The sequence below is a fragment of the Carassius auratus genome, chromosome 38 (genome assembly GCF_003368295.1).
Source record: "Carassius auratus strain Wakin chromosome 38, ASM336829v1, whole genome shotgun sequence".
Lineage (NCBI taxonomy): Eukaryota > Metazoa > Chordata > Actinopteri > Cypriniformes > Cyprinidae > Carassius > Carassius auratus.
Window position 1 is genome coordinate 15,699,855 of NC_039280.1, and position 25,859 is coordinate 15,725,713.

General features: G+C 36.8%; 3 protein-coding genes across 3 annotated transcripts in view; 1 reads left to right on the top strand and 2 right to left on the bottom strand.

The window, feature by feature from the left end:
- Positions 1-3,104, bottom strand: part of LOC113057218 (uncharacterized) — a 30,261-nt gene extending 27,157 nt beyond the window's left edge. The window contains exon 1 of the mRNA XM_026224445.1: positions 2,725-3,104. Within this exon, the coding sequence (XP_026080230.1) occupies positions 2,725-2,803 (79 nt within the window). The 5' untranslated portion in view covers positions 2,804-3,104. The remainder of the gene's footprint in view (positions 1-2,724) is intronic.
- An 11,796-nt stretch (positions 3,105-14,900) lies between these two features.
- Positions 14,901-21,976, top strand: hells (helicase, lymphoid specific). The gene is made up of 23 exons (XM_026224446.1): positions 14,901-15,209; positions 15,291-15,388; positions 15,490-15,593; positions 15,812-15,934; positions 16,232-16,285; positions 16,388-16,412; positions 16,548-16,609; positions 16,691-16,729; positions 17,151-17,375; positions 17,617-17,799; positions 17,887-18,030; positions 18,233-18,429; positions 18,525-18,621; positions 18,753-18,914; positions 19,357-19,508; positions 19,599-19,743; positions 19,829-19,912; positions 20,130-20,249; positions 20,342-20,458; positions 20,740-20,899; positions 21,036-21,132; positions 21,257-21,333; positions 21,461-21,976. The coding sequence occupies exons 1-23, from the start codon at positions 15,202-15,204 to the stop codon at positions 21,550-21,552; spliced, it is 2,565 nt and encodes an 854-aa protein (XP_026080231.1). The 5' UTR covers positions 14,901-15,201; the 3' UTR covers positions 21,553-21,976.
- Positions 21,746-25,391, bottom strand: cccdc110 (coiled-coil domain 110 molecular ruler complex subunit). Its single transcript, XM_026224447.1, has 3 exons — positions 25,089-25,391; positions 23,197-24,987; positions 21,746-22,149 (listed from the first exon to the last, which is right to left on the bottom strand). The coding sequence occupies exons 2-3, from the start codon at positions 24,965-24,967 to the stop codon at positions 22,100-22,102; spliced, it is 1,821 nt and encodes a 606-aa protein (XP_026080232.1). The 5' UTR covers positions 24,968-24,987; positions 25,089-25,391; the 3' UTR covers positions 21,746-22,099.
- Positions 25,392-25,859: the final 468 nt, after the last annotated feature.

Below are 25,859 nucleotides of genomic sequence, written 5' to 3' on the forward strand. Positions count from 1 at the left end.
TGAGCAGGTTGTTTCAGTAATACCATCATTTTTCCATCTAACCTGTACACCCAAAACCATTAAAGCCATAAATTATACTTCCAGGAACACAAGCATTTAGTCGACCTCTAATGTACTATAACTTAGTGAACGGGAGATAGAAGTTGAGTTGTGAATAGGAAACTGGCCATCTGTGAACAACAACAACAGCACAGACTCTTTTGGTTCTGGCATTAGCTTTTCAAATGATTTTAAGCTGCTTGATTTAGTTGTTTGTAGGTGTTTGTGAGTGTGGCTGTGGCTGGAGAGGTCAGAGCAGGTCTTCTATTTTTACAGCCAGGAGAATGTCAGTACCCTGATCACACTTGGGTGGCCAGACTGAACGTCCCCGAGAGCATATGTTTGCTGTTTTAACATTGCATTGAAGTTTCATTTATTTTATTTATTTATTTTTGCAGAGAAACTTTTTTTTTATTTGTATTATTTGTATTATTCAATATAATTTAAATAAATTATATTTAAATTATTTTTTATTTCCTGCATTTACTTTACAAAATTGATTTCATGATTTTGTCATTTTTATCTGTTTTTAAATATATAAATATATTTATTTAAAGTTATTTTAGTAAATCATATTAAACAAGAACAATTATTTATTTCAACTAATTATTATTATTATGTTAACTATAATTACCCTTCAACCACCCAAAAACTAAAAATATATATATATATATATTATTTACAGGGAAACCCAAAGGCTTTCCAATGAGAATGTAAATAAAAGTGCAATCCTTTAACATTCTTCCTCTTTGCTGAAGGAGGTGACAAAGGCCAGATGTCAGGTTTGATGAGGTGCGAAATACAGCCGTGCACCTTTTTCTCTCCCTTCTTCCTAATCTAAAGCCAGCAGACCTTTAGTGCCTCACACCTCTCTGTCTCTCTCATTTTCCCTGCACTCTTTCTGTGCTCCAGCAGGGCAATGGTTTTGACCCCAAGGAGTCTTTCCAGAAGCGCATTATCAATGTGAACTGAACGGGCCGGTCTTTCATTATCTAACACCATTAGGATAAGACAAGAATGTGCGGGAGCAGTAACATCAGTCAAGTCTTCAGCCAGACTCACCCCACTCTTCTCCCTCCATTTGCTTTGAAAAATACCCATGAAATTGTAGATTTCTGAGGAAACTGATGATTTTCTTTTCTTTTTTTCTACTTTTTTTTTTGGAGATTAAGATTACTTAGATCTACTTAAAATGTTCCACTCGTGACCATAATAAAGGCACAAGTACTACAAACCTGAAAGTGACGATTCATCTGTTTTTGTCAGTCTGAATGTCAATTTCAAAATGACGATATCTCTCATCCTGTCCCTTCAGGTCAGTTTCACATCCGTGTTACCTGAGTCACGTGTCACTGATTTCACACACTGGCTGATCTCACGCATGAAGAATTTGCAGCTGTGCCTGTTTACAGTTATGAGTCACGTATAATATAACTCAAGAAGAGGAGAAGAGTCTCACTCATGAAGCTGTCACCACTTAAACATTCACTTCTAGTATCACTCTGTTTCTTATGATGCTCTCACTTGAAGATGAATCACCCGTGACACTCTCCTCCCATTGTCTTCCATCACTATAACACACATACTAATCATCTAAACTGGCAGTTATGAAGAATCACACCCACTTATTGACCTAATTCAGTCTGTACTAAAGATTATACAGTAACATTTTAGTATAGGATCCAAGTCAAACTGATAACTAGTTGCTCATTAGCATGTCTATTATTAACATATTGGCTGTTTATTAGTGCTTATAAAGTACATATAATGCATGACATCCATAATCCTCCCCAGTTCCCTAAACTTAACAACTACCTTATAAACTATAAGTTAGCATCAAATAATGAGTTAATCGAGGCAAAAAGTATAGTCAATGGTTAGTTAATAGTGTGAATTGGACCCTAAAATAAAGTGTGACTGATTATACACATGAGAAATCATGTCCATTGCTATATGCGTTATAGTGTGTTTGTTACAACCCATTATTCAACAGTTGCTTATTACTTGATAATTGGCAGTTTATTAATACTTATGAAGCACATATTAATGCATGATCATACTACAACAACTACCTTACATACTATCAAAAAACTATTTTTTTATCCATTATTATTATTTGTATTTTTTTTTTTTTATATACAAGAACCATCCACTGATTGAGCAATCTGTTTCTTGACAATTGCACAAGATGAAGTCTAAAAATGCAGCTGTCTTTTTACAATAAAACAAACCAAATGGCTCATGAATTGTCTCTCATTAAGCTGACGTTTGATTTGAATTTCTTACTAATTAAATGCAAATCTGCCCTAGCTCTCTGCCACATGTTTTTCTAGTTAACACCAAAGCAACACAAACAACTGTAGTTTAAAAACAGCATTCTGTGTATATGTAATAAAGTTTGCGGATGAAGTTTGTGGGTTTTCTATATGAGCTCAGCTTTGTGAGCTAACTTTACAGAAATGACATCAGTTCAACTGTGAAGATGATGCTTAAATGACTGTTTTTGAAGATAACCCGGCCCTGTTCAACCAAACAGATGACGCCTCAGAGTATAATTGCAGGTTTCTAAATATCCCCCAGACAAATTACTACCTGTGCTGCACATCCAGGTGTTGCATAGAGCTGCGCCGGTGAAGCAATATGACTCCATGCATCCAAAGCAGAAGACTGAGTCACAACACTTACCTTTTCTCCACGGGGCAAGGATGGTGAAAGACTTGTGCCAGCTGAACACCGTGCTTGGTTTCCTCCTCTTAAGACTCATGGTGGACGTCCAAAACTTCAGTCGTTTTCAGTATCAAGAAGAAGAAACCCTCCTTGTTGGCTTATTCAAACACACCTCATACCTTAGTGCTGATTGATCTGTTTTTTCTGCTGAATAAAGTGCTCAATTAGTTCAAATGCTCCACAAAGGTGTGCTGCTTGGAGTATATCCAGTTTTAAGCATGTTGTCAGAATAGTTCAGGAGTGTGTGAGAGAGACAGAGGCTGGTTGTGAAGGAGTGTGTGCTGTCCTCACACTGAGGAGAACGAGCAGACTGCCTACAGCAGGACCATCAGCAGCTGGAGGAGGGGTGACGGATCGACAGATAGAGGGAGGGGAAAGACTTCGGAGAAAACCTTTGTGTGTAGAGAGAGGGGGAGAGAGATAGTGGGAGATGTTGGAAAATGTGTTTTGCCAGAGAATAAGAAGTTCTTCTCAGAATGCATTCCTTGAGGAATCCACCTCATTAAAAGCCAACATACTGTCACTGAACAAACTTGGGTTTGAGGTCAAACTATATCCACCAAACTCTGTTCTGTTATTTTAAATTTGACATATAGTAGCTTTCCTAAAGTTACAATCAGAATTCCTGAAGAAACTCAATCCCCATTCTCCTTGTACAAAAGTCTGACTTTTTTTTCTATATATTTATTTAGCCTTATTTTCATGAAAAGATTTGTACTTAATTGTATTGAATGTGCACTTGTAGTGCTTTGGCAGATAATTTTATGAAATAAATAGCCACCAAACCATACTTAGAGAGACATTTTTATGTAGCTGTGTGTTTCTTAACACACTTAAGTGCACTTTACAATCATTTCAATTTGAAAGTATATTACATTTGATAATCCTTTGACATTTTTAAAGTACATTTATTTTGATGTGCTGACTAACATACTAAAGCGCATCTAAAAATATTTTATTACAATTTATCTGTGTTATTTCATATTACATATAAATTCAAATATATTTTAAATTGCAAAATTATGATTAAAAATGTGTAATTATAAATATTTAAATAGATGACTTACAAGTTTTAATAGAAACGGCATTAAAGTATATTTTAGTTTACCATAAATGATAATCAGTACATTCGGAAATACTCTTTTACCATATTTAAATAATAATATTATTATTCATCAGGAAGTCATCAGGAAATTACATATAAAAAATTACTTATGTCCTATTACCGTATTTTTCGGACTATAAGTCACACTTTTTTTCATAGTTTGGCTGGTCCTGCGACTTATAGTCAGGTGGGACTTATTTATCAAAATGAATTTGACATGAACCAAGATAAATTAACTAAGAGAAAACATTACCGTCTCCAGCCACGAGAGGGCGCTGTATGCTGCTCAAGTCTCCTGTAGTCTACACTGAAGACATAGAGCGCCCTCTCGCGGCTGTAGACGGTAATGTTTTCTCTTGGTTCTTGGTTCTAAATAAATGCGACTTTAGTCCAGTGCGACTCATATGTTTTTTTTTTCCTCATCATGACGTATTTTTGGACTGATGCGACTACGGTAAAAACTACGGTAAGTGGATCCCTTAAAGTTTAGCTAATTGCACAGTATAGATTTTAATATAATACATTTTTATTTAATTGCAGTTTACAAGTATTAAGCGTCTGAAAATATCACTCAGTTAAGCAAGCATTATCCTTTTTAAAAGTATAAAGTGGACTTCTTTTAGACAAGATTTTGTCAGCCAACATTTAAAGATTGTCTTGAGACAATGCCAAAAGAAAATAAATGTATGGAATTGATAAAATCTTCTCACTAACAGACAAACAAATCCAGGCATATTACAGACATTGAGATGAAAGACAACTGATTTACCTAAAAAACAAAAACAAATAGCTCTCAAAACAGATATATTAATCGTAGACCTTTTAACCCCAGTATCCTTTTATTAAAAACCAAAAAGCTCATGTTTCATTGTTTAATAATAAAGTGCACAAATATTTCAGTTCATTGAAAGAGATGGAATTCAGATGCACCCACACACTACAGCTTTCACGGTCACAGTGCAAGACTTTCTCAGCCGCTCCTCAGTTCAGACGTGGGAGGGAACGCAAGATTGAAAAGTAACACACATTGGATGAAGCGTCCCATTGTTCTGAGGGGAAAAAACAATGCAGTAATTTGTCACATTTACTTGTTTTTCTAATGTTTATTACGGCCTAATTATATCTCTGAGGACAGATACAGTGTGTTTTTTTGAGACACTGCTGACATCTGATGCCATTCTGGTTCTCTGTTGTTTTGGTAAAGAGCAGGTGAGGACATTAGTGAGGAGACAGACACTATCGAGTGGTTAGGGATGGCTCCGGGCTAGAAGATGAAGCTAAGAATTGGTAATTACCTCAAACAGGCCTGGACAATGCTGAGGTCTCATTGTAAACCAAATGAAGAGCATGAAAGCCTCAGGTTCCCTGGATTTGCGATGCCTGTTGAATATGATTACATAGTTGCCACTCGATTGCAAGAAACCTTTGTTATGCTTTCACACAAAATCTGACTTTTAACTGTATACATGTTGTTTTTAGTTCCCGACCCCACGCAGAGTCCCTGAAACAACTGCAACAACGAAACCAGAATAATTTTTAAACACAAATAATCCAGGATTTCTCAGTTAATAAGGTCTTAAAATAGCTTTTTAAAATACATAATATTACAAGATTTAACCAATTTAAAGTAGATTTGGTGATAAAAAATTTTGTTGTTGTTTTTGTTTCTTGACTTAATACTAGTTCATTTATATGTTACTTTTCAGTTACCATTTTCCCCGGTGTAACATTTCAAATTTTAGAAATACTTTTTTAAATAACACTACATTGCTATAAAGTGTTATATTTTAATTAATTAAATTGTAATGTCTAAATGTTAAACTATATTAAAATAAAATAAAATGACTACTACTACTACTACTAACAGTTCTATGATGGGAACACGTCTCTGAAAAGTCACAAGTGAGATGTTCCCTGCAGACTGTGCACAAACACATCTGGTTGTTTTTTGAAAGCACACACAGATAGGACGGACAACAATGAGGAAAGGTTGGCCAAAGGTGCTTACTTGGGAACCTCCGATGTGATTTTTACAATGTCTTGTTTGTCTTGGATTGTGCAGACACCTGTCTCTCCAGATTTAAAGTTCTGCATCTCTTATCGTTATATAACTCTTGCCTTTGAAAAGCATCGTAGTGGAACATTTCATGCTGCTTTGGAGCTTCATGGGTGTTTCGCATAGTTTCGCAAAGGCTCATAAGGAGGTACAGGAGCAGTCCACTTGAGAGAGAGTTTGTAAATGAGAACTGAAAAGAAAACGAGAGGAATGTTTTAACAGTGATCTTGTTACGTCATCTATTTGGAGTTTAAATATGCAGAGGAGTGAGATTTCCCTAATGGAAACTAAAGTGTGAACAGGTGGGCCCTTTCAAAGCCAGGAAGGGCACAGCGATTAGGTAATGCTAAGGTATCATTCCACAATTAACGATATTGAATTTCACTTCAGATTCTATACACAAGTGGTCAGCTGTCTGAATTTCTCTTGCGTTTTGGCATAATATGAACTTCAACGGAAGATGAATATAAATAGATTCATATAAACAACATATGTTCTTTATTTCTGGTAACTTTCATACCATTGTTTGCTGTAGAATAAAGTTCATGTGGAAGAATGAGAAGTTAATCATTTCCAGATCTGCGGCAGTGACGTGTTGAATATTTTCTTTAGTTGTTGGTTTTGCTTCCATGGTGATGTCACTAACATTGATTCACTGATTCCTAAATCATGTGAAAATCACAAGACGATACATGATACAGGTGTGATCCCATTGTTTTAGAATTATGCTTATTATTGGAGTAATCACAGGGGGGAGAGAAAATGGGTCAGTGGATTGTAGGGGGGAGCGAGCTACAAATTATAGGGGAGGGTCAGTGTCAGCTTTAATTCTTGTTTCAACATGCCCAGCCACCCTGAAAACCCCTCTGAATCAAACCCTGTAAAACTTTAAGGGATAGTTCATCATTTTCTCACCTTTGTGTTATTCCAAACCTGTATGAATTTCTTTCTTCTGCTGAACACAAAAGAAGATTTTTTTTGAGAAATGTTGGAAGCCAAAGAGTTGTTGATCCCCACTGACTTCTAGTATGAAAAAAATACAAAATCACACACATTCTTCAAAATATCTTCTTTTGTGTTCAACTCATATGCAGGTGTGACGATAAGTAAATATAAAAGTATCAAATAAATGCTGATGGTCAATACAGGGTCGTAGTATATATTATATAGTATAGATATAGTAAGAACTATGATGCAAAACATAAAGCCTATTCATATCTTATATATACATATGCATAGATTTTTCTTTTTACATAACTTTCTGTAAAGATATTTAATAGATTTACTTCAGAATTGTAATGAATGTTTGTGTCCTTAATGTATATATATGTTTTTTTAATTTAGGAAGTGACTTTTGATATTCACAATACAGCATTTACATTTTCATACAGAACTGCGTTAATGCAAATTACAGAATTCATGAAGATAACTTCTCTTTTTCATGAAGCATTAATTTAGCGAAAGTCCAATTTTGTAAATAGCTTGTCGTAATTGTACTGTTTTTCACTATTTTTTATCTTTTTAACTAATTTGTGATCCATTGAAATGCTGTGGTTTTTATATTTTTATGAACTGTTTTAATGATTTCTGTCAGTAAGGTGTATAACCTTAATATGACATCATAAAATAGCTCTTAATAGTAAGACAAGAAATAATTGAAAATAGTTTTATAGTTTTTAATAACCTACCTTTGTGTTCTGGTCAGACTTTATTTAAAGGGTTGATTCTCACTTATAACAAACATATTAACTACGATTTTTGTCACAATAAACTCCTAATTTGTTGCTTATTACTTGTTTAATTTAGGTATTGGGTGGATTAGGATTTTTAGAATAATGCAAAATATGTGCTTTATTAGTACTAACAAAGAACCAAAATGTTTATAAGCATTTCATTATGAGAATGGGTCATTGGTTCATTTATTTATTTATTTTTTTAACTGATATATTTTCGTTAAATTGGGATTTTGTCCTCATAAATTATAATCTCTCTGTCCAAATCATGCACGTCTCACATGTATAAGACCGTCCTTCTCCTGGGATACTAACATCTCAGGGAGCAAAACTGGCAGAGATGTTTATTAATGACTGGAGAGCTGTATATCTTGGCATATTTATTAAATATTACAGTCCAAGCCGATTTGAAGTAAGCAGAACCATATGGGTTTCCAGTCGTACAAAGATCTTTTGAATTAATACTTTTGCTGATAGTAAGGGCATATCTGGTTCAGATGTCCACATTTTTATTCTGTTTGACACACTGCCATTTTTCTAGTCTTATATCAGATGGTTTTGATGGTTGAGGCTGAGGTGTTCCCTGCGGTTCTGATGAAAACCAGAGATATACGTTCCACAACAACATCCGTACAGCCTGCAGTCACCAAGCCCCAGAGCACCCCCGGTTTGATATTCTGTCACTCACGTGATTTAAAATCATAATTTCCTTGATGAGATCAGCCAGAGCAGTGTATTTTCAGCCTGCAGCTGCAGTGAAGCCGGACGGACCCCCCGTCACACCCCAAACACCATTTTCCCAAAACTCCCCAAACATTTTCCCTAATCTCATTTCCGCAAATTGAGGACGTGCAACAAAGACATCAAAAGAAAAGCGAGCATCAGTTGAAAGTGGATTTTTCCCTACATCGAGTGACATGTCCTTCAGAGGAGGCATTTTTCTTTTTTGGAGATTTGTTTACAAGATTTGGGGTTTTCCTTTTTATTATTTTGTGGGTAGGCATCCGTTTATATGCTTATCTACTTCTCAGATCAGTCCAATTCGTGTGTAAGTGCTTGACATTAAAGAGAAGTGGATGTTGCCTAAACCAAGAATAAAACCAAATTAGTAGTCATTTGTAGTAGTAACTTCCAGAAGACCTGACACTGTGTGTGATCTGGAATATAGTTGTTTTGATGTTTTTTCCTAAGAAAATCACATGCGCTATCAGTGTTTCTGCCATCCTAAATCAGAAATGATTACATTTGGCTTTTCCTCCATATAGAGGTGTTGACTTTACTTCAGGTCAGTGTTTACATGAGTACTGCAGGAACTGGGTCAGACTTGGAAGGGGTGGGGGCTTCACACACTCTGTCAGATATCTCTGACCTTAGTTATTAAATTATTCTTCATGTTATCTTAAGTAACACTGAGCACTTTTAATAAATGTGACTGCATGCCTTTCTGATGGTGTTTGACTGGGTAAAACCATATTAGGTTTTCCAAACCTTTGACATTAAATTCTTCATTCCAGGGTGCATCGCTGGAAAAACTGAAAAACAGATTCTCCCCAAACTGAGAGGTCTCTGTTAAAGGTGCCATGAGTAAAAATTGAGGTAAAAAATCCCAAAAATGACCTACACGCATCAAAAGAATGAGAAGAAATAAGAGCGATGATGTCATTAAAAAAATGTCAAGTTATAGTGCTGCAGAGATATCAACCTTAATTAGCATTAGCATTACTGGCCACGGCCCGAAAGGTGTCGTAATACCAGTTTCGGAGGCGGTATGCGGGCAACATAACCACCAGCCTACCTGCAATACACTTATAACTCGCAAGGCTTGTGGGCGTGTACTTGAACCTGATGTCAGTCATGTGGAAAGTACAGCCCAGTACTTCATTTCAGTTCAGGGAAGAGAGCGGAAGGATGGCTGAAGCCCTTGGCAAGAGACCACCACCCGCTACAGGGAAACAACCGCGTATGGAATTTGGAGTATGACTTGATTTTTTTGCCAGACATGACACATGGCACCTTTAAAGCTGAGAAAATGCTGAAAACATATTTGATTATTATTATTAATAATAATAATAATAATAATCCTGATTTTCACCATTGCTTAGCTGTTTATTTGTTTGTTGACATTTTTGTATACCCTCATGTCGTGTCAAACCTGTAAGACTTTCTTTTTTGGTGGAAACCAAAAGAAAATGTCCAAGCTGCTCTTTTCCACACGATTAAATTAGACAGAGACAGTGCCACTCTCTACATCCAATTTATTTTTAGCTGTTAATATAAATAATTTAATCATTTTACGTTTTTTAAGACGTACTGCATTGAATGAAAGGTTTATTGTGCAACCGTTTTAAAAGTAATAAAATAAATAATAAAATAAAACCCTTTTAAACAGGCATAAAAAGTACATATTTTTTTTTTAAATGTGTACATCTGTTGGTTTGTAAGGCCATAAACCTTCACACTTCAAAGCTTTTTAAACATTTTTTAAAACTTTCGAACCCGACATTCAAAGTTTAAATTAAGTATAGACTTTTTACTTTAAAATGACAGTTATAAGCACAGAACTGTAATATTGCATCCTGTTTGATGCCTCAATTCAAGTTTAGATTGATTTAAATTAAAGAATTTAAATCTAATTTAAAAACATTCTCAATTCTGTTCAGAACAGCACACTGTTTGTTGTTTGTCTGGTCTATTTTCAGAGGAGAACTGGACCTCAAAACTTCAATCTCGATTTCTAGGGGGTCTTTATCTGATGAAAAAAAAAAGTTCTTATTAGCATCTGTTTGTCAGGACTTTTAAGCTTTTATCAGGTAACAAGCTGAGCCTTGTTGGCAACAGCACCGAATGTGAATGAGGAAGGAGCAGCTGTTTTTCCAATATCCCATTCACAAAACAAAGAGAGGAGAAATAAAAATATATCTTCTGTCTGAAAATCTCCCCGCTGTCTTTGCAGATTTAAAATGATGACATCACTGGCTACACCTGTGGGATGTTTATTCTCTGGGGATTTTCTCAAGCATCAACACATGTCTCTGTTACACAGTGAACAAACCTATATTTATCTTGTATCTCTACAATACAGCCGGTCTTTAAGCAGGATGATTTATGATGAGTACAGGAAACCTTGAAGTGTTTGTGACAAAGACTCAGACAGGTTCCCTCATGTGAACTCCTTCACTGTTGCCACAAAATGAAGAACAATGTGGGCAGGGGACAATAGAGTAGAAAAAAGAATACAGGGAACAAAGTGAGCTTACAGTGGGTCCACACCTCCACATTTTCAAACAACAATAAAGATTTGGAGAAATTAGTCACTTGTTCATCAATGGATCCTTTGCAGTGAATGGGTGCCGTCAGAATGAGAGTCCAAACAACTGATAAAAACATCACAATGATCCACAAGTAATCCATTTTTAACTTTAAAGTGCCATTTCTGATCTCATTTTTGATCTGTGCATATTCTTACTGAGGAAAACACTCCAGGACTTGTATTTTCTGGAAACAATGGTTTAAAGTTAAAAATGTTTTAATAACGGATTTGTTTCTTACAAAAACATAGCTTTTCACTCCACAATACATTAAGTGATGGACTGGAGTGGTGTGGATCATTGTGATGTTTTAGCAGATGTTTGGACTCTCATTCTGACGGCACCCATTCACTGCTGCAGATCCAATGGTGAGCAAGTGATCTATACTAAATTTCTCCAAATTTGCTGCTGTGAATAAACAAACTCATGTACATTTAGAACGGTCCAGGGATGAGTAAATTTTTTGAGTGAACTTTTCTGTTAGGAAAAAAGATTGTTACATTACAGGTCATGATTACACATGTCAGTGAGTGAAGTGTAAAATAATATGGCACACTTAAAAGCCTAAACAGACGGAGAGCTGCAATGGAGGAACTGGGTTAATAGGTCATTTCCATATGTTTACAGGCAGACAGCTGTCCATGATAACCTTCCTGATAACCCCGGATGTATCCTTAACACACCCTGCACATGTATGACCACCGCTTTTCAACCCATACATGTTATTATGAAATAATTTATAGTGAAAAGTCTCCTCTTTGTTATCAGCACTCCTGCATATTTAAGTCAGTCATTTGCTAAGGTGAACATAGACATATTCCAACACTGTCAAGTTCTTTTACAGCAAAATATATAAATCATGTTTGTTCAGTGAATATTGAAATTTCAGTTATTTCAATATTGAGTTATCGAATTAAGTTTTATTTATAACACATCTTATCTGTCTTTGTTTGGTTAGGACAATATCATCACAAAAAAAATCTTCAAATATGGTTCTCTCACCAAAAACCTACTGGTTTTTATTCTTAATAAAGATGGTTTTTCAGAATGTTTTTTTTTTTTTTTTAAACACTTTACAACCAGGTTTCATTTGTTAACATTATAGTTAACACAAACAATTTTTTTTTTACTTTACAGCACTTACTAATCTTAGATAACCTCAGTGATAAATGATTAAAAGTTGAACAAGTATATCTTTATTAACAAAGATTAATGAGTATAAAAATAGACTGCTCATTGTTAGTTTGTGTTAGCTAAAGCATCAAGTAATGCTACACCTTGTTGTAAGGTGATTTCTGTTAAGGGAAATGTAAACTGATTAAAAGCCCCATGCCTAAGGTAATTTATTTGATGTCTTTGACATTTTGCAATGAGCTGAATGAATAAAAGACGTTCCCATACACATTCTTTTCCGTTACTGGATGTGGGGCTATTGGATTTCAAGCATAATTTGGGCAGATCTGGCCTCAGGCTCTTGTGGCTTCTGCAGCGGTTCATTCTTCAAGATGGAAGAAAGAAAGGAAGGAAGGAAGACACTTGACGCAGAGCACACACTCTCCCAAAGCAAAGATAAGAGTGCTCTGGGACAGTGCGCAGGAGTCCTGTCCTTTGACGAAAAGCTGTTTTGTAAATGGATCTGCTCTTATCAAGCGTGAAGAATTTCAGAGCCACCTTTGTTTCACTGCTGCTGGCTTATGCTCAGAATCCACCGAGTGTGCCCTCGAAATCAAATTAAACGCCATAATGCATGAGCTGACATGTTTTTCAGCAAAGCTCAATTATAGTCATTGATCACGAATTACTAAGATGGCATTTTTTAAATGATTATTTAACCTAATGAATAAAGTAATGTTTATTAGCCAAATCCACACTTTAGTGCACATTGTAAAGCACAGTCTTCAAATTATGCCTGAATACAACTGTTGTGAGAAGTAGAGTAGCCTAGTATTAATATAGGTAATAAAATAATAAAGCCTGCGATTAATACAGATGAGAAGTGTAGACAATTAATTAGATTATAAAACAACTGAAGTATAAGTAGTATGTTTATAATAGTATTTCTTGTACAAACGTCCAATGCAGTACACATCACATGGGTTCAGTAGCCAATAGCAGAGCCAAGCTTCACCTAATTTAAACTCGACTAGTCATATGAACCAAAAAATGACAGAAAAGCAGCTCTTTGCTGACACCTTGTGGTTCGTTCAGATCATAGCATTCAGACATATGATACACATTAAAAAATCAGATAGTTCAGCCCCTCTGCAATCTCTCAATGCCCTTCTTACTCCATTTATAGTGCTATATTTTACAAATATATTTTACTTATTCGTATCCATTAAACTGTAAATATATCGAGTGAGATTTATGCCAAAACCTCACACACACACAAAATGTGTTTTACTCACACCCAACAATTCACAAACAAACTCAGTGTGGTTTGCAAATACAAAACATCACTCACAAACTAATGCATTTTGTTCTGCAAATAAAAAACGTAGCTATCAAACAAATACAGTACGTTTTACATATACAAAGAAACGTATGTCTTCAATGACAAAAATATCTTCCAAGTACAAACTTAAATCTTTCAAGTACAAAACAAAATCCTTCAAATACAAAACAAAATCCTTCAAGTACAAAACAAAATCCTTCAAGTACAAAACAAAATCCTTCAAGTACAAAACAAAATTCTACAAGTACGAAAAACAGTCACGTGACTTTTGGCACAAATTTTCCGCCTTGCTGATCCGCACGCAAATGCCTTCAGATCCACACACATGCTAGTAAACTGTCATGTAATTCGCACTCCACAACAGCGGATTTGTATAATTTTTATACTAGTTGTTTTTTATTTTATTTTGTAATTGTATTTTGTGTCTTATTTGTGTATTTGTACATGTATAAGTTTTATTAAAATGAATCAATAAATAATCCCAACTCTTAATTTTGATTGGATAAGATTATTTTATGACCCCACTTCACGTCATCACTACGTTGGAATATACAAATTAAGGGAGGAACAATAATTTATTATAAATTAAATTGACTGTTAATGGGACATACCGGTACATAACAGTGATTTTTATACTTGAGGAAGGTGTGTCAACTCTTTGCTCTAATTAATTATACTTTGCCATGCTCTCCTTATATCAGTTACATTTGTACGTTATAGTAAAGCTGATGAGAGAAATGCGAGAGCTGACATAACGTGATTCAGGTAAGTTAACAGTACATCGAGCTCTACTCTCTCTCTCTCTCTGTCTGTGTGTGTGTGTGTGTTTACTGGCTTGTACTTATGTCGAGGACACAAATGTGTGTATAATGTTATGGGTATTACAACGTAAACATGGTTTATGAAGAAACTCCCTGTGTCCCCGTGAAACAAAAGAAACAAAAGAGAATTCGGTGTTTTATGAAATGCAAAATTGCCGGTAGTTTTCTGTAAGGGGTAAGTTATGTTAATTTTCTGGGGGCGCCACTCCGTGTAGGGCGATACAAAATACAACTTGTACAGTACAAAAACCATTTAGCCCGTGGAGAGTCCCGTTAACCCCAAATGCTAGGGTGTTGTGTGTGTGTGTGTGTGCGCGCGTACGTGGCGGAAAGATCAAAGAACCCCACTTTGTTGAACTGAATGAACTATACTTTCGCGGGAAATATCAACTAGGCATTTTGCATACGCACCGTAGTTTAAGGGGTGGATGTTAATGGTACTCAAACCTTTCGACTAGTTTGCAAAGATATTTGTGAGGAGAAGCCTTCATTGTTATAAAACTATTGATATTTAACGGTCTTAATAAATATGTTTACATGTTACTGTAATAAGAAGAATCGTTAAACGAACACAGTTAAACGTGCGCCCCTTTAAACTTTCGCTGTAATGGTTTAGTCCACAGTGGCGCGAAACGCCTCGCGCTCTACAGAGAAGTTTCACGTTACAAGCGCGAGGTTGTTGTATCTGCCGGTAGTGTGACTGGACCTCTGCTTTTAAACGAGTGGTTGTATAATTGTTTATTTTTTTGCAAAGAAATAATCTCAGTTCCAGTGCATTTATGTTATTTGCCTTCCGTTCCGCTGTTACAAAACACGTGTGTCTATGAATGTGTGTTAGCTGTTTGCGTCTTTAGTTAAACACACTACTACACTGCAGACGTTTGATAAGGTTTGAGAGAAGTGCACGAAAGCGTTTAATTCTACAGCCGGTTTAACGTTACACACAACGCAACAGAAATGAGTGGGTAAGTGTTTTTAATGTGCATTAGCCACGAGGTGTTTGCAGAGCCGTATGCTTTTATTAACTTCACATTCACATGTTGCAGCATTGTCAAAGAAGAGACACGCAGTGTTTCTCCTCACTGCCCCAAACCCAACGAATCTGAAGAACCAGAAGGTACTGCTATGGAGGAGACCACTATTGGTAGGTCAAAAGTGTTCACCGTAAGTTAAATGATGGCAGGCCTGCCTGTGCAAGTCCATGCAACCTTCAGTTTAACTTCAGTAATCTCCTGCATGTTACAGAAAATAACCAGCATGGAGAGATTGTCATTACAAAAGAGATGGAGGAGGAGGAGAAGCATTTATTGGAGGAGGGAGAGAAGAAAGAAAGAGAAATGATGGAAGAGGTACTGCTTTTTCACATGCATGAAAAACCATAAGGCAAAACTTAGTTCTTTATGTATGCAATCACTGCAAAATGTAATTGTATCTTTAGCCAGTAATAACTATGGAAAAGTAATACATTATTTTTGTAAAATTGTTTTACAAAATAGTTTTATAAATTAAATGTAATTTGTAATGGAGTCTGGAATTCAGTTTATTAATACTGAATGCTGTGTAACAGGCCAGACAGTCGAGGGAGAAGGATTCTCAAGAAATGCGTTTCAGACGACTTCAGCACCTTTTGGAGAAAAGCAACATTTACTCAAAGTTTCTGCTCACAAAGATGGAACAGCAGCAGCAAGATGTGAGTATTGTGTTTGAAAGACAGGAAAGAGCCGCCTTACCAGGAGATTTATCATTTCCGGATGTAACTCTTTCTTGAATGTTTGGTCTGATATGAATTATAACCCGGTGAAGTGGCACGGAAGCAGATGTTAGTGGCCAGAGGGTTATGAATCAAATGCTACAAAATCCAATGTTTTTTGTAAATCTAATGTGTGATAGACAGTTGCAGCATGCTCTCAATCTGTGCTTTATTAATGTTAGAAAATATGTGTGTGTGTATATATAGATATGTATATTTTACAATTTATTATTACAGGAAAAAATAAAAAAAGAGAGACTGGAAAAGAAAGCTGCTAGTCAGAAGCAAAAGGTAAGTTTGGGTTCATGCTTTTATCACCATCACATCTTCATGTAGAAAAATATGAATAAAAGTTGTATTATATCAAATTTCTCTGTGTATTATTTTCTACAGGGAAATGATAAAAAGACTGTAAAAGGTAGGATTCACAGATTGCATGTCAACAGTGTATTAATTATGATGCTGTTATATTAAAATAAGAAATGTGTCTGATGTGCAATCAATAATACTGATCTTTTTCTTTCTTTTTTTTTTTCGCATTTTTTTTGTGAAGTTGAAAGAAAGAAGCGTGAAAGGGAAGAGGATTACAAAATCGCAGATGTTATGACCAAAGAGGTGAGCCTTCAATTTATTTATTTTCCCAACGACACAATTAATATCTGTTGTGTAACTTGTATGTATTTCTCTCTCTGTTAGGAAATTCTTTCAAAAGCCAAAAAACCTAAATTGGAAGAGGTAAAGTGTTTTTTTTTTTTTTTTGCTTTGTATATTGTGCTTTCAGACATTGTGAAATCAGTATTGTCTGTATTGACACTGTTGTAAAATGCTGATAAAACACATGTAAGCTCATGTTCTTTATTAATGCCAAGTTGCTACATGTCTGGACAACCATATACATCGTTAAAACAGTGCATGTGACATTGGTGGTTCTACCATAATTTTATGATGCTACTAATTACTTTTTGTGCACAAAGAAAACAAAAATAATGACTTTATTTGACATGAGGGCGAGTAATTCATGACAGAATTATCATTTTTGGGTGAACTCAATCTCTTTAATAAGATTTAGTTACATTCCAGTTTATTGTTGTAATATCTAATAATGTAATTATTGAACATTCAAGTTTTAATACTTGATTTGACCTCTTTTCTGAAGGAGGCTCATTCCTCAGTAAAACTGGAAGCTGAGGATATAGAGAAGATGAGTGACACCAACTCCGATATTAAAGGCCGACTGTCTGAGACTTTGCGGGAAAACAGCAAGCAGATGCTGGATCCCGAGAGAACCGTGAATGGCCAGCCTGTGCCCGCACAGCAGCCCGAACTCTTCACTGGGGGTGTGATGAGGTGGTACCAGGTGGAAGGCATTGAGTGGCTCAGGGTGAGTGAGATCCGAATAAACACATGACCTAATGAGGGCAGTATATTTATTCTCTACATTGTCTGGAATTAGAGCAGGATTTCTGTTTTCTTAATGTTGTGTGCATGCTCTGAACTGTCTAAAAAGGGATAAGCAAACACCCATCTGTCTTATGCTCTAATACTTGTGAGTTGCAAACATGGATGTTGTGTGAATGTATTGTTTGTATAATAGCTAATGAATGGCTGTGTATGCTTTGCAGATGCTGTGGGAGAATGGTATCAATGGTATCCTGGCTGATGAGATGGGTCTTGGGAAAACCATACAGTGCATCGCTCATATTGCGATGATGGTTGAGAAGAAGGTCCTTGGGCCCTTCCTAGTTGTGGCTCCTTTGTCCACTCTTCCCAACTGGATCTCCGAATTCAAGCGCTTCACCCCAGAGGTGTGACACAATAACGTTTGTTCATCTTCATTGAAATTAATGATTTAAGTCTGTTTCCTACAGTTTTGTTCTTGCTCTGTGTTTAAGCTGTCGGTCCTGCTGTATCATGGTCCCCAAAAAGAGAGGATGGACCTGGTGAAGAAGATCCGTCAAGTGCAGGGTCCTCTCAAAATGTGCCCTGTGGTTGTGACATCCTTTGAAATAGCCATGAGAGACAGGAAGCTTCTACAGGTAAACAGATCTGGTGTTGTATTGTTTTACTTGTCTTGTGCGCAGTTCATCAGGAAAATAGTTTTTGTATGTTCACCCTTTCATCCAAATATTGCATGGTGCCAGTTCAGCCACTTAAGCAAAGACATCAGATTTAATCCTGATAAGCACAAAGCAAGTTTTGAAGTGCATGAATGGATTGTTGTCATGTTTTTCTCCTCAGCGTTTCCACTGGAACTATATGATTGTGGATGAGGGCCACAGGATTAAAAACTTGAACTGTCGGCTGGTGCAAGAACTGAAGATGCTGATGACCGACAACAAACTGCTGCTGACAGGAACCCCTCTGCAGAATAACCTGTCCGAGCTGTGGTCTCTCCTCAACTTCCTCCTCCCAGATGTGTTTGATGACCTGAAGAGGTAAGAAGGCACATGCAAAGGGAGGATATTATACTGATTTTGTCTTAAGAACAAAGGATTTTCTTTAAAAAAAAAATTTTTCTTTCTCCCCTCAGTTTTGAGTCATGGTTTGACATAAGCACCATCACTTCAGATGCAGAAAACATTGTGGCTAATGAGCGCGAACAGAATATCCTTCACATGCTTCATCAGGTATCTTCATCACGTAACTATTTTGTATACATTTTCCAAATTTATTTAAGTGGTATTTGGCTAGATATAGGCTGAGTATTATAAGCATTTGTTTCTCTGCTTTTGGTTTTAATGACATTTAATGTTTTCAGATCCTCACACCCTTTCTTCTGAGAAGACTGAAGTCAGACGTCACACTGGAGGTCCCACCTAAGAAAGAGATCGTAGTGTACGCACCCCTCACCAACAAACAGGAGGCCTTTTACATGGCCATTGTTAACAAGACCATAGCAAAGCTGCTGGGTCAGGAGAAGGTGACTGGCCTATTTGCACCAACACAAATGTTTTGCATAAAACTTTAGATCAATGTGTGTAAAAATGGCAGATGGCCTGAATAAAAATGTAAATGCAGTTTATTTACCAGTATGTTGCACTAATCTAAAAGAAAAATACCAGCTACTGTTATACGCAAAGCGCTGGGCAACTTAACTTTCTGACACCTGCTTGTCATGAAGAAGGATCTAACAACATGTAGTATTTACTGCTGTTCAGATTTTTGTATCTGGTCTGGTGTTCATCAAATGGCACCAAATACAAGATGCGTTAACCAAATAAAAACAGATACATTCTTTTCATTCAAATTGCTGTTTATCACGTTGGATATTTGTCTTGGTGTGACCAAGATATTAAGTTATAGCAGGAGGAGTGTGGTTGAAGTATTTATTCATTATTATCATCTTTTGACGCTTCCTCAAGGATGATTTGGCACCTGTGCCGCTCACATCCAGTGGCCGACCAAAGCGCAGGACCAGGAAGGTGGTGGACTATTCTGAGTCGAACACTGACTCTGTGAAAGATCTTGAGCGGTACCTAGAGAAGGTTCAGAAAGACATGGAAAGTCAGTCAAGGTCTGTCTCTCTTGTTGTATTTATCAGTTTAACCTTTGCTTTAAACTCAGCTGTGAGTTTTTTGATGTGACGTGGTTACTCTCTCCTTAGCTCCAGCCCAGTGGTGGATGTTTCCATGCCAGTTGATGCTCAAGTCAACCTGAAACTGCAGAACATACTAATGCTGCTGAAGAGGTGCTGCAACCATGCTTACTTGATAGAGTATCCTCTGGACCCTGCCACTGGGGAATTTAAGGTACTTCACACATAGTTGGAATGATCTGATTTGGTATGAAGGTATTGGCGACAGAACATGTTCAGTAATCAGCCCAATGTTACAGATTGATGAGCAGTTAGTGGAAGCATCAGGGAAGTTTCTTATCCTGGACCGAATGCTTCCTGAACTGAAGAAAAGAGGGCACAAGGTAAAGTTCACAATCTCTTATGCATACATTTGAATGATTAACAGCTCTATCAGTGAGTGTCAAACTCCACTGTGGTTATAAGCCAATTTTTTCTCTCATTTAATTGCCTGCATAACACATCTGTATGTATGGTTATATTTGGGGCAGAACAATACACTGAAAAAATTAATTTTTATTATTAATTTCACCCATTATCTTTTTTTTTTTTTTTTTTAAGGTGCTGATTTTCAGCCAGATGACCTCTATATTAGATGTTCTGATGGATTATTGTTATCTCCGCGGTTATGAATACAGCCGACTGGATGGGTCAATGAGCTACACAGACCGAGATGAGAATGTGAGCTGCAGTTTGTTGGTTTATACACATTGCCATTACTTTACAGTTTGTGCAAGTCTTCATTTGACACGATTTTTATTTGTTTCATGCAGATGAAGAAGTTTTCTTCTGACCCGGAGGTGTTCCTCTTCCTCCTGAGCACTCGAGCTGGTGGTCTTGGGATCAACCTCACAGCTGCTGACACAGTCATCATATTTGACAGTGACTGGGTATGAATTTAGTTGTGCAACCTGTTCATATGTGACTTGTTATAAAGCCCCATACATTATATACAGTCAAAGTATTTATTATAAAAAAAAAAAAAGCATTTATTATGGTGATGAAATTAAGAATTTGTTCCATTGTTTTAGTTAAACCATGGGAAGAATTCTTAATTTGTGGCCACTTTAAATTGGTTGGCTTTAAAAGCAAAATAAGTGGAGTTGGATAAAGCCTCGATTTGAATGAAAAGCCTCATTATCAGCATACATTTTATGGATTTCATCTTCAGAATCCCCAGGCAGATTTGCAGGCACAGGATCGGTGTCACCGTATTGGACAAACGAAGCCTGTGATGGTTTACCGCCTCATTACAGCTAACACCATTGATGAGAAAATCCTGGAGAGAGCCTCTGCCAAGAGAAAGCTAGAGAAGATGGTCATTCACAAAAGTACGTAGCTGTTGCAGAAAATCCCACATTACCAACCTTTAGATTTAATGAATTGATTAGAAAAAAAAAAGACCTGCTTTTTTTTTTTTTGCTGTGACTCTCCATTGACTTTTTCTCATTACATTTGTCTTTCTAGATAAGTTTAAAGGTTCTAAAGCAGAGCTCAAACAGACCAAGAGCTGTGTGGATGTAAATGAGCTTGTGGAACTACTGAAGTCTAGAGACTATGACGGGTACAGATAATTATACTGTATATCTGACTGTCACAAGACTGTAATCCATTACAAAGTATTGCTAAATTCTGTGTAGTAAGTTGCATCACAATGACTGTTCTGATGTGATTTCATGCTGTTGCAGGGCAGTGAAAGGCACTAAAGGAAAGGTCATCAGTGACAAAGATCTGGAAATCCTGCTGGACCGTAGTGATTTAATGAGTAAGTGCTCTTTTTGTCTCCGATCTCAATGTGTCTTTGTAATATGTAGGTTCCAGTGCATATTGATTTTCATAGTAATGCTTTGACATTTTAAAACCCCTCATGTGAATCAAATCTCCCTTTTCAGATCAAGCCAAGAAGCGTGTTAAACGAGAGAAGGACGGTGTGTTTAAAGTTATTGAGACCAAAGATGATAGTGGTGACATCAGTCTGTCTTGAGGGCATAGATACTTGAAATCTGCCATTAGGCCAAAGTTGACTTATCATTGCCAGACTGATCAAGCAACATTAACTGGTCCAAAAGCTGCCTGCTGGTTCTATTCAATCTTTTCTATTTTAGACTTTTAGGTTGACCACTGCTGCTTTTAACAAGTCCATCCTTGGTTATGATTTTAATCAGATTTAACATGTCGTTTTGTTTTTTCAATCCCATGTCAGTTTTTTTGGGGGGATTAGCACAAAAAAACAGGAATACCACATTTTGGCTACTTTGTAAATACTGTTGTACATTTCACATGTAGTTGACTGAATAGGAATTGCACATGTAAACCGCTTCAAAGCACTTTGACATTCTAGAATACTGTAGAACAAGCTTTGTTTTATGTTTCATGTTTTCAAAATATAATAAATATTGTCTATACAGCATCAGATGGTTTTTATTTAAATATGGTCTATAATTTTGCATTTCAAATAACTTGATGCAGCAATATTACGGCGTTACAGGAGAAAGTGTTGTGAATAGCTGGTGGTAGATAAACAATTAATTTCATTTTTGCTGGTTCTCCTCTTCTAGTTTTCTTCTTATGTCCCGAATCACTGCAGGGAAGAAAACCGCAAGATTATATTTTCATTCCAAAGACAGGATGCATGCAGTTATAATGAATGCCTTCATGTGACCTAATAGATATGTACACTTCCATTCAAAAATTGAGGTTGGTAAAAATAAAGAAATCCTCATACGCAGCAATACTGCAGTCACTTGATCAAATTAACATTTATTCCATGTCATAATATAGAAATATTTAATTTATTTACAAATAAAAACAATTCATAATACTCACCCTCATATTGTTCCTTTAAGATTTTTAATGGAATCAAGAGCTTTCTAACCCTCCATAGACAGCAATGCAATACCACATTCAAGGCCCAGAAATGAAGTAAGAATATTGTTAAAATGGTCCATGTCACATGGGTGGTTCAATGGTAATTTTATGAAGCTACTAGTATACTTTTTGTGTGCAAAGAACAAAAATAATGTTTTCTCTTCTGGGTCAGTTTTTGCTGTGCATTCAGGAGAGTATCATGATACAAGCATGTGGTATGTGTGTCACATGGACTATTTTAACTGTATTTACTACCTTTCTGGGCTGAAACTTGAACTTGTCAGTTGTGTTGCTGTCTACACAGGATCTGAAAACTCAAATTTCATCAGAAATATCTTCATTTGTGTTCTGAAGATGAACAAAGGACTTGACATGACGGTGAGCAATTAATGACAGCATTTTCATTTTTGGGTGAACTATCCCTTTAAAGCTGAGTTTCCACCAGCATTACTCCAGTGAAAGACTCCTTTTGATTCATTTAATGCATTCTTGTCAAAGTCTTGCTATCCTCAAACTTTTGAATGGTGGTGCCCATTTGTTCCCCAAGTTTGTGACACTGAGAAAGTGTTAGATTTCAGAATAGAGTTCATGCAGCATGAGTGCTGCTGTAATTAAAGGGCCAAAACAAATAATAAAATGCTAAAAAATACATTCATTTTTCATCTTGGCACCAATAGAATATTATTTGAATAAACTAAGCATTAAAGCATAAAAACTGCAAACCATCATGAATTTCACTAGTAAGTCACAGGTCTCATACCATCATCAGGAATCATTCCATCATCGGTGTGTGAGAACTTCTGAGCATCTCTCTGATGGCTTGTAATGATGTCCGTGATGGTCATGGGAGGATCAGCTGCATCCATGTGTACCATTTTCTGTGTGATCTTGTCGCTGAGGCCGAGGTAATCCTTACGCAAGTCCTCCATCTCCGCTAACAGCACCTCTCTCTCTCGCTCCAACAGTCGGATGGCCTCTTTGAGTCGTGCTGCCTCCTTCGTGCTTGCCATCTTTTCTTCATGAACGCTTTCCAACTTCTCTGTCAAGACTTGCTGGTCTCTCTTGAGTTTACTGACCATCTGCATCAAGGTCTCGCACTCCCTTCTCAAACCGTCAGACTGCTGCAGACAGGCTTTCTGCTGCTCCTGCAGCTGAAGTATCTCCACTCTCTGCTTGTTGTGAATCAGTTTGGATTCATATTTCACAGCCTCCACTTGTTGAAGTGCTTGGTCTCTTTCTGTTTTGCAGTTTTTCAACTCCGTGTTCAGTTTTTCAATCATCTCCTGAAATTCCTTCACGTTGTTCTTATTGTCAGACTCTTTGGAACGAGCCGCCTGCATGAGCTCCTTGTTCTTCTCCTGAGCTTTACGTAAATGTTCTCTGAGGTTTGCAGATTCACTTCTCGTGGCTGATATCTCCTCCTCGAGTCTCTGATGAATGCTGATGTTCTTCTTGTGTTCGGCGTCCATCATCTGCAGCGTCTCTTTACACAACACCAGATCTCGATCTGCTACATCTCTTTGCTCCTCCAGAAGTTTCTGCTTGGTCAGCAGCTCCTGAGACATCTGCTGGAGCTTCCTCAGTGATTTCTGACAGCTCTTTTTCTCACTGAGCTCCACGTTGAGTTGGTCCTTCATGGTGTTAGCGCGCGTTTTGAGGCGCTCGTATTTCTCCATCAGTGCTTTAAGCTGCTTCATAGACGTTTTGTTGTTACTTTTGGCTTCAGCGAGTTCCTTCTTCAAATCTTCAGAGGTTTGCTCAAACCTGGTGGTGATTTCTGTGTTTTTCTGTTCCTCACACTTCAGCTTTTCAGTGATGAGTTGGGTTTCCTTCTCTTTTTGCTTGGACGTCTCTTTCATATCTTTCAGTTCTTGTCGCTTGACCAACAACAAATGGACAAGATGCTGATTCTCCAAGTCCTTCTGCTGGAGTTGTTCCTTCACGACTTCAAAGAAGTCAAGATGTTTAATCTTCAAAGATGGACTTTTATCAGCTCTGCTTCTTTCTCTGCTCTTTGATATTTCCTTCAAAACGGCTTTGGATGGGTTTGAGGAACGTTCAACAGGTCTTGTTGAATTGGACTTGATAAAGTAACCAAAGGGCAGATGTAAGGCTTTATGATCCATGTGGAAATCATATTTTGACCCGAGGACACTCATCGTAGCCTCTTCTTTTTGCAGCAGATCTGCTCCTGCTAGAATTGTTTGCAGGGATTCAATTGCCTGCTCATTAAAATCTTGACTGACATTTTCATTGGTGTTTCGCAGTAAACTCTGTCGCACTTTCAAGAACCTGTTTTCTATTGTATCCACTGCAGCATGCTTGGATTTAGCAGCGAGATGTTTTCCTTTCTTCCATCGACTAAAAAGCAGCTCTTTGTCATTTGATTGCATTTCACTGCTGATGGCTTCTGGCTGATGGGTGTCCAACTTATCAGGAGCTGGTCTGTCCCAGTCCTGCTGCGTGTCTTGAATGCGGTCAAGTTTACACTTGTGCACACATCTTCTAGTCTGTTTAACGTCTGGCTCCATGTGATTGGAGTTTGTCTGGACTGTAAAAAATCCAGACAAATAATTTAAGCAATGGTGTTCGAGATTTACTTCAAATAAGCAGTTAATAGATGTTGAAATGAAATGTTAAATGAGCCCTTACCTTACTTGCATTACTCCCCAGCATCCAAACGGACTGCAACGGAAGCCTACTGTGCCACTCAATCCCCATTGTTCAAAACGTTTTAAAAAGTCTGTCGTCATAGTAACAGTACCAATGCTGGCAACGGTAAGCACTTGGGAAAAGACGTTATAAAAATGGTTTTGAACCGAACCGGTTCTGCTTGAGTGACTGTAACGTTTGCGTCGCCAGAACAAAAGCAGCTATTATCACACTACTGAGGCTCAACTCAAACTTGGCCAGCAGTTTTGGTTTGTCCTGGGAAACTTAATAAAATTAATGAACCATCCAATAAAAAAAACAAAACGAAGACAAATACATATATATATATATACGCTCACACACCATTGGTTAGAATTGTGCAGTTTTATTTAATAAACATTTTTAGTTAACACTATGATAAGGGAGAATAAGTTTATGCATCAGGATGACACAATACTCATATGGAATTGATTTATTATTATAATCGCTAGGACCTATTTCTGAATACGTAATGTAGGTCACTTTTTCAAAACTCTTCAGTTACTTACCAACTTTCATCTCGGCCAACAGTAAATGTCTCATTACAAAATGAACTAAAACTACCAAAAATGTCGTACGCCTAAAATCAACCATATGTTTCATGGTCCATATTGATATTACAGTACAAAATTGTTCTTAAGTTTTCCCCCTTTGTATAAACGGTAATTAAGAGTAACACCTGTGTTCGGCTAAATCAGTTTTGATAGAATTTCATTTTTAGATTTGTAATAG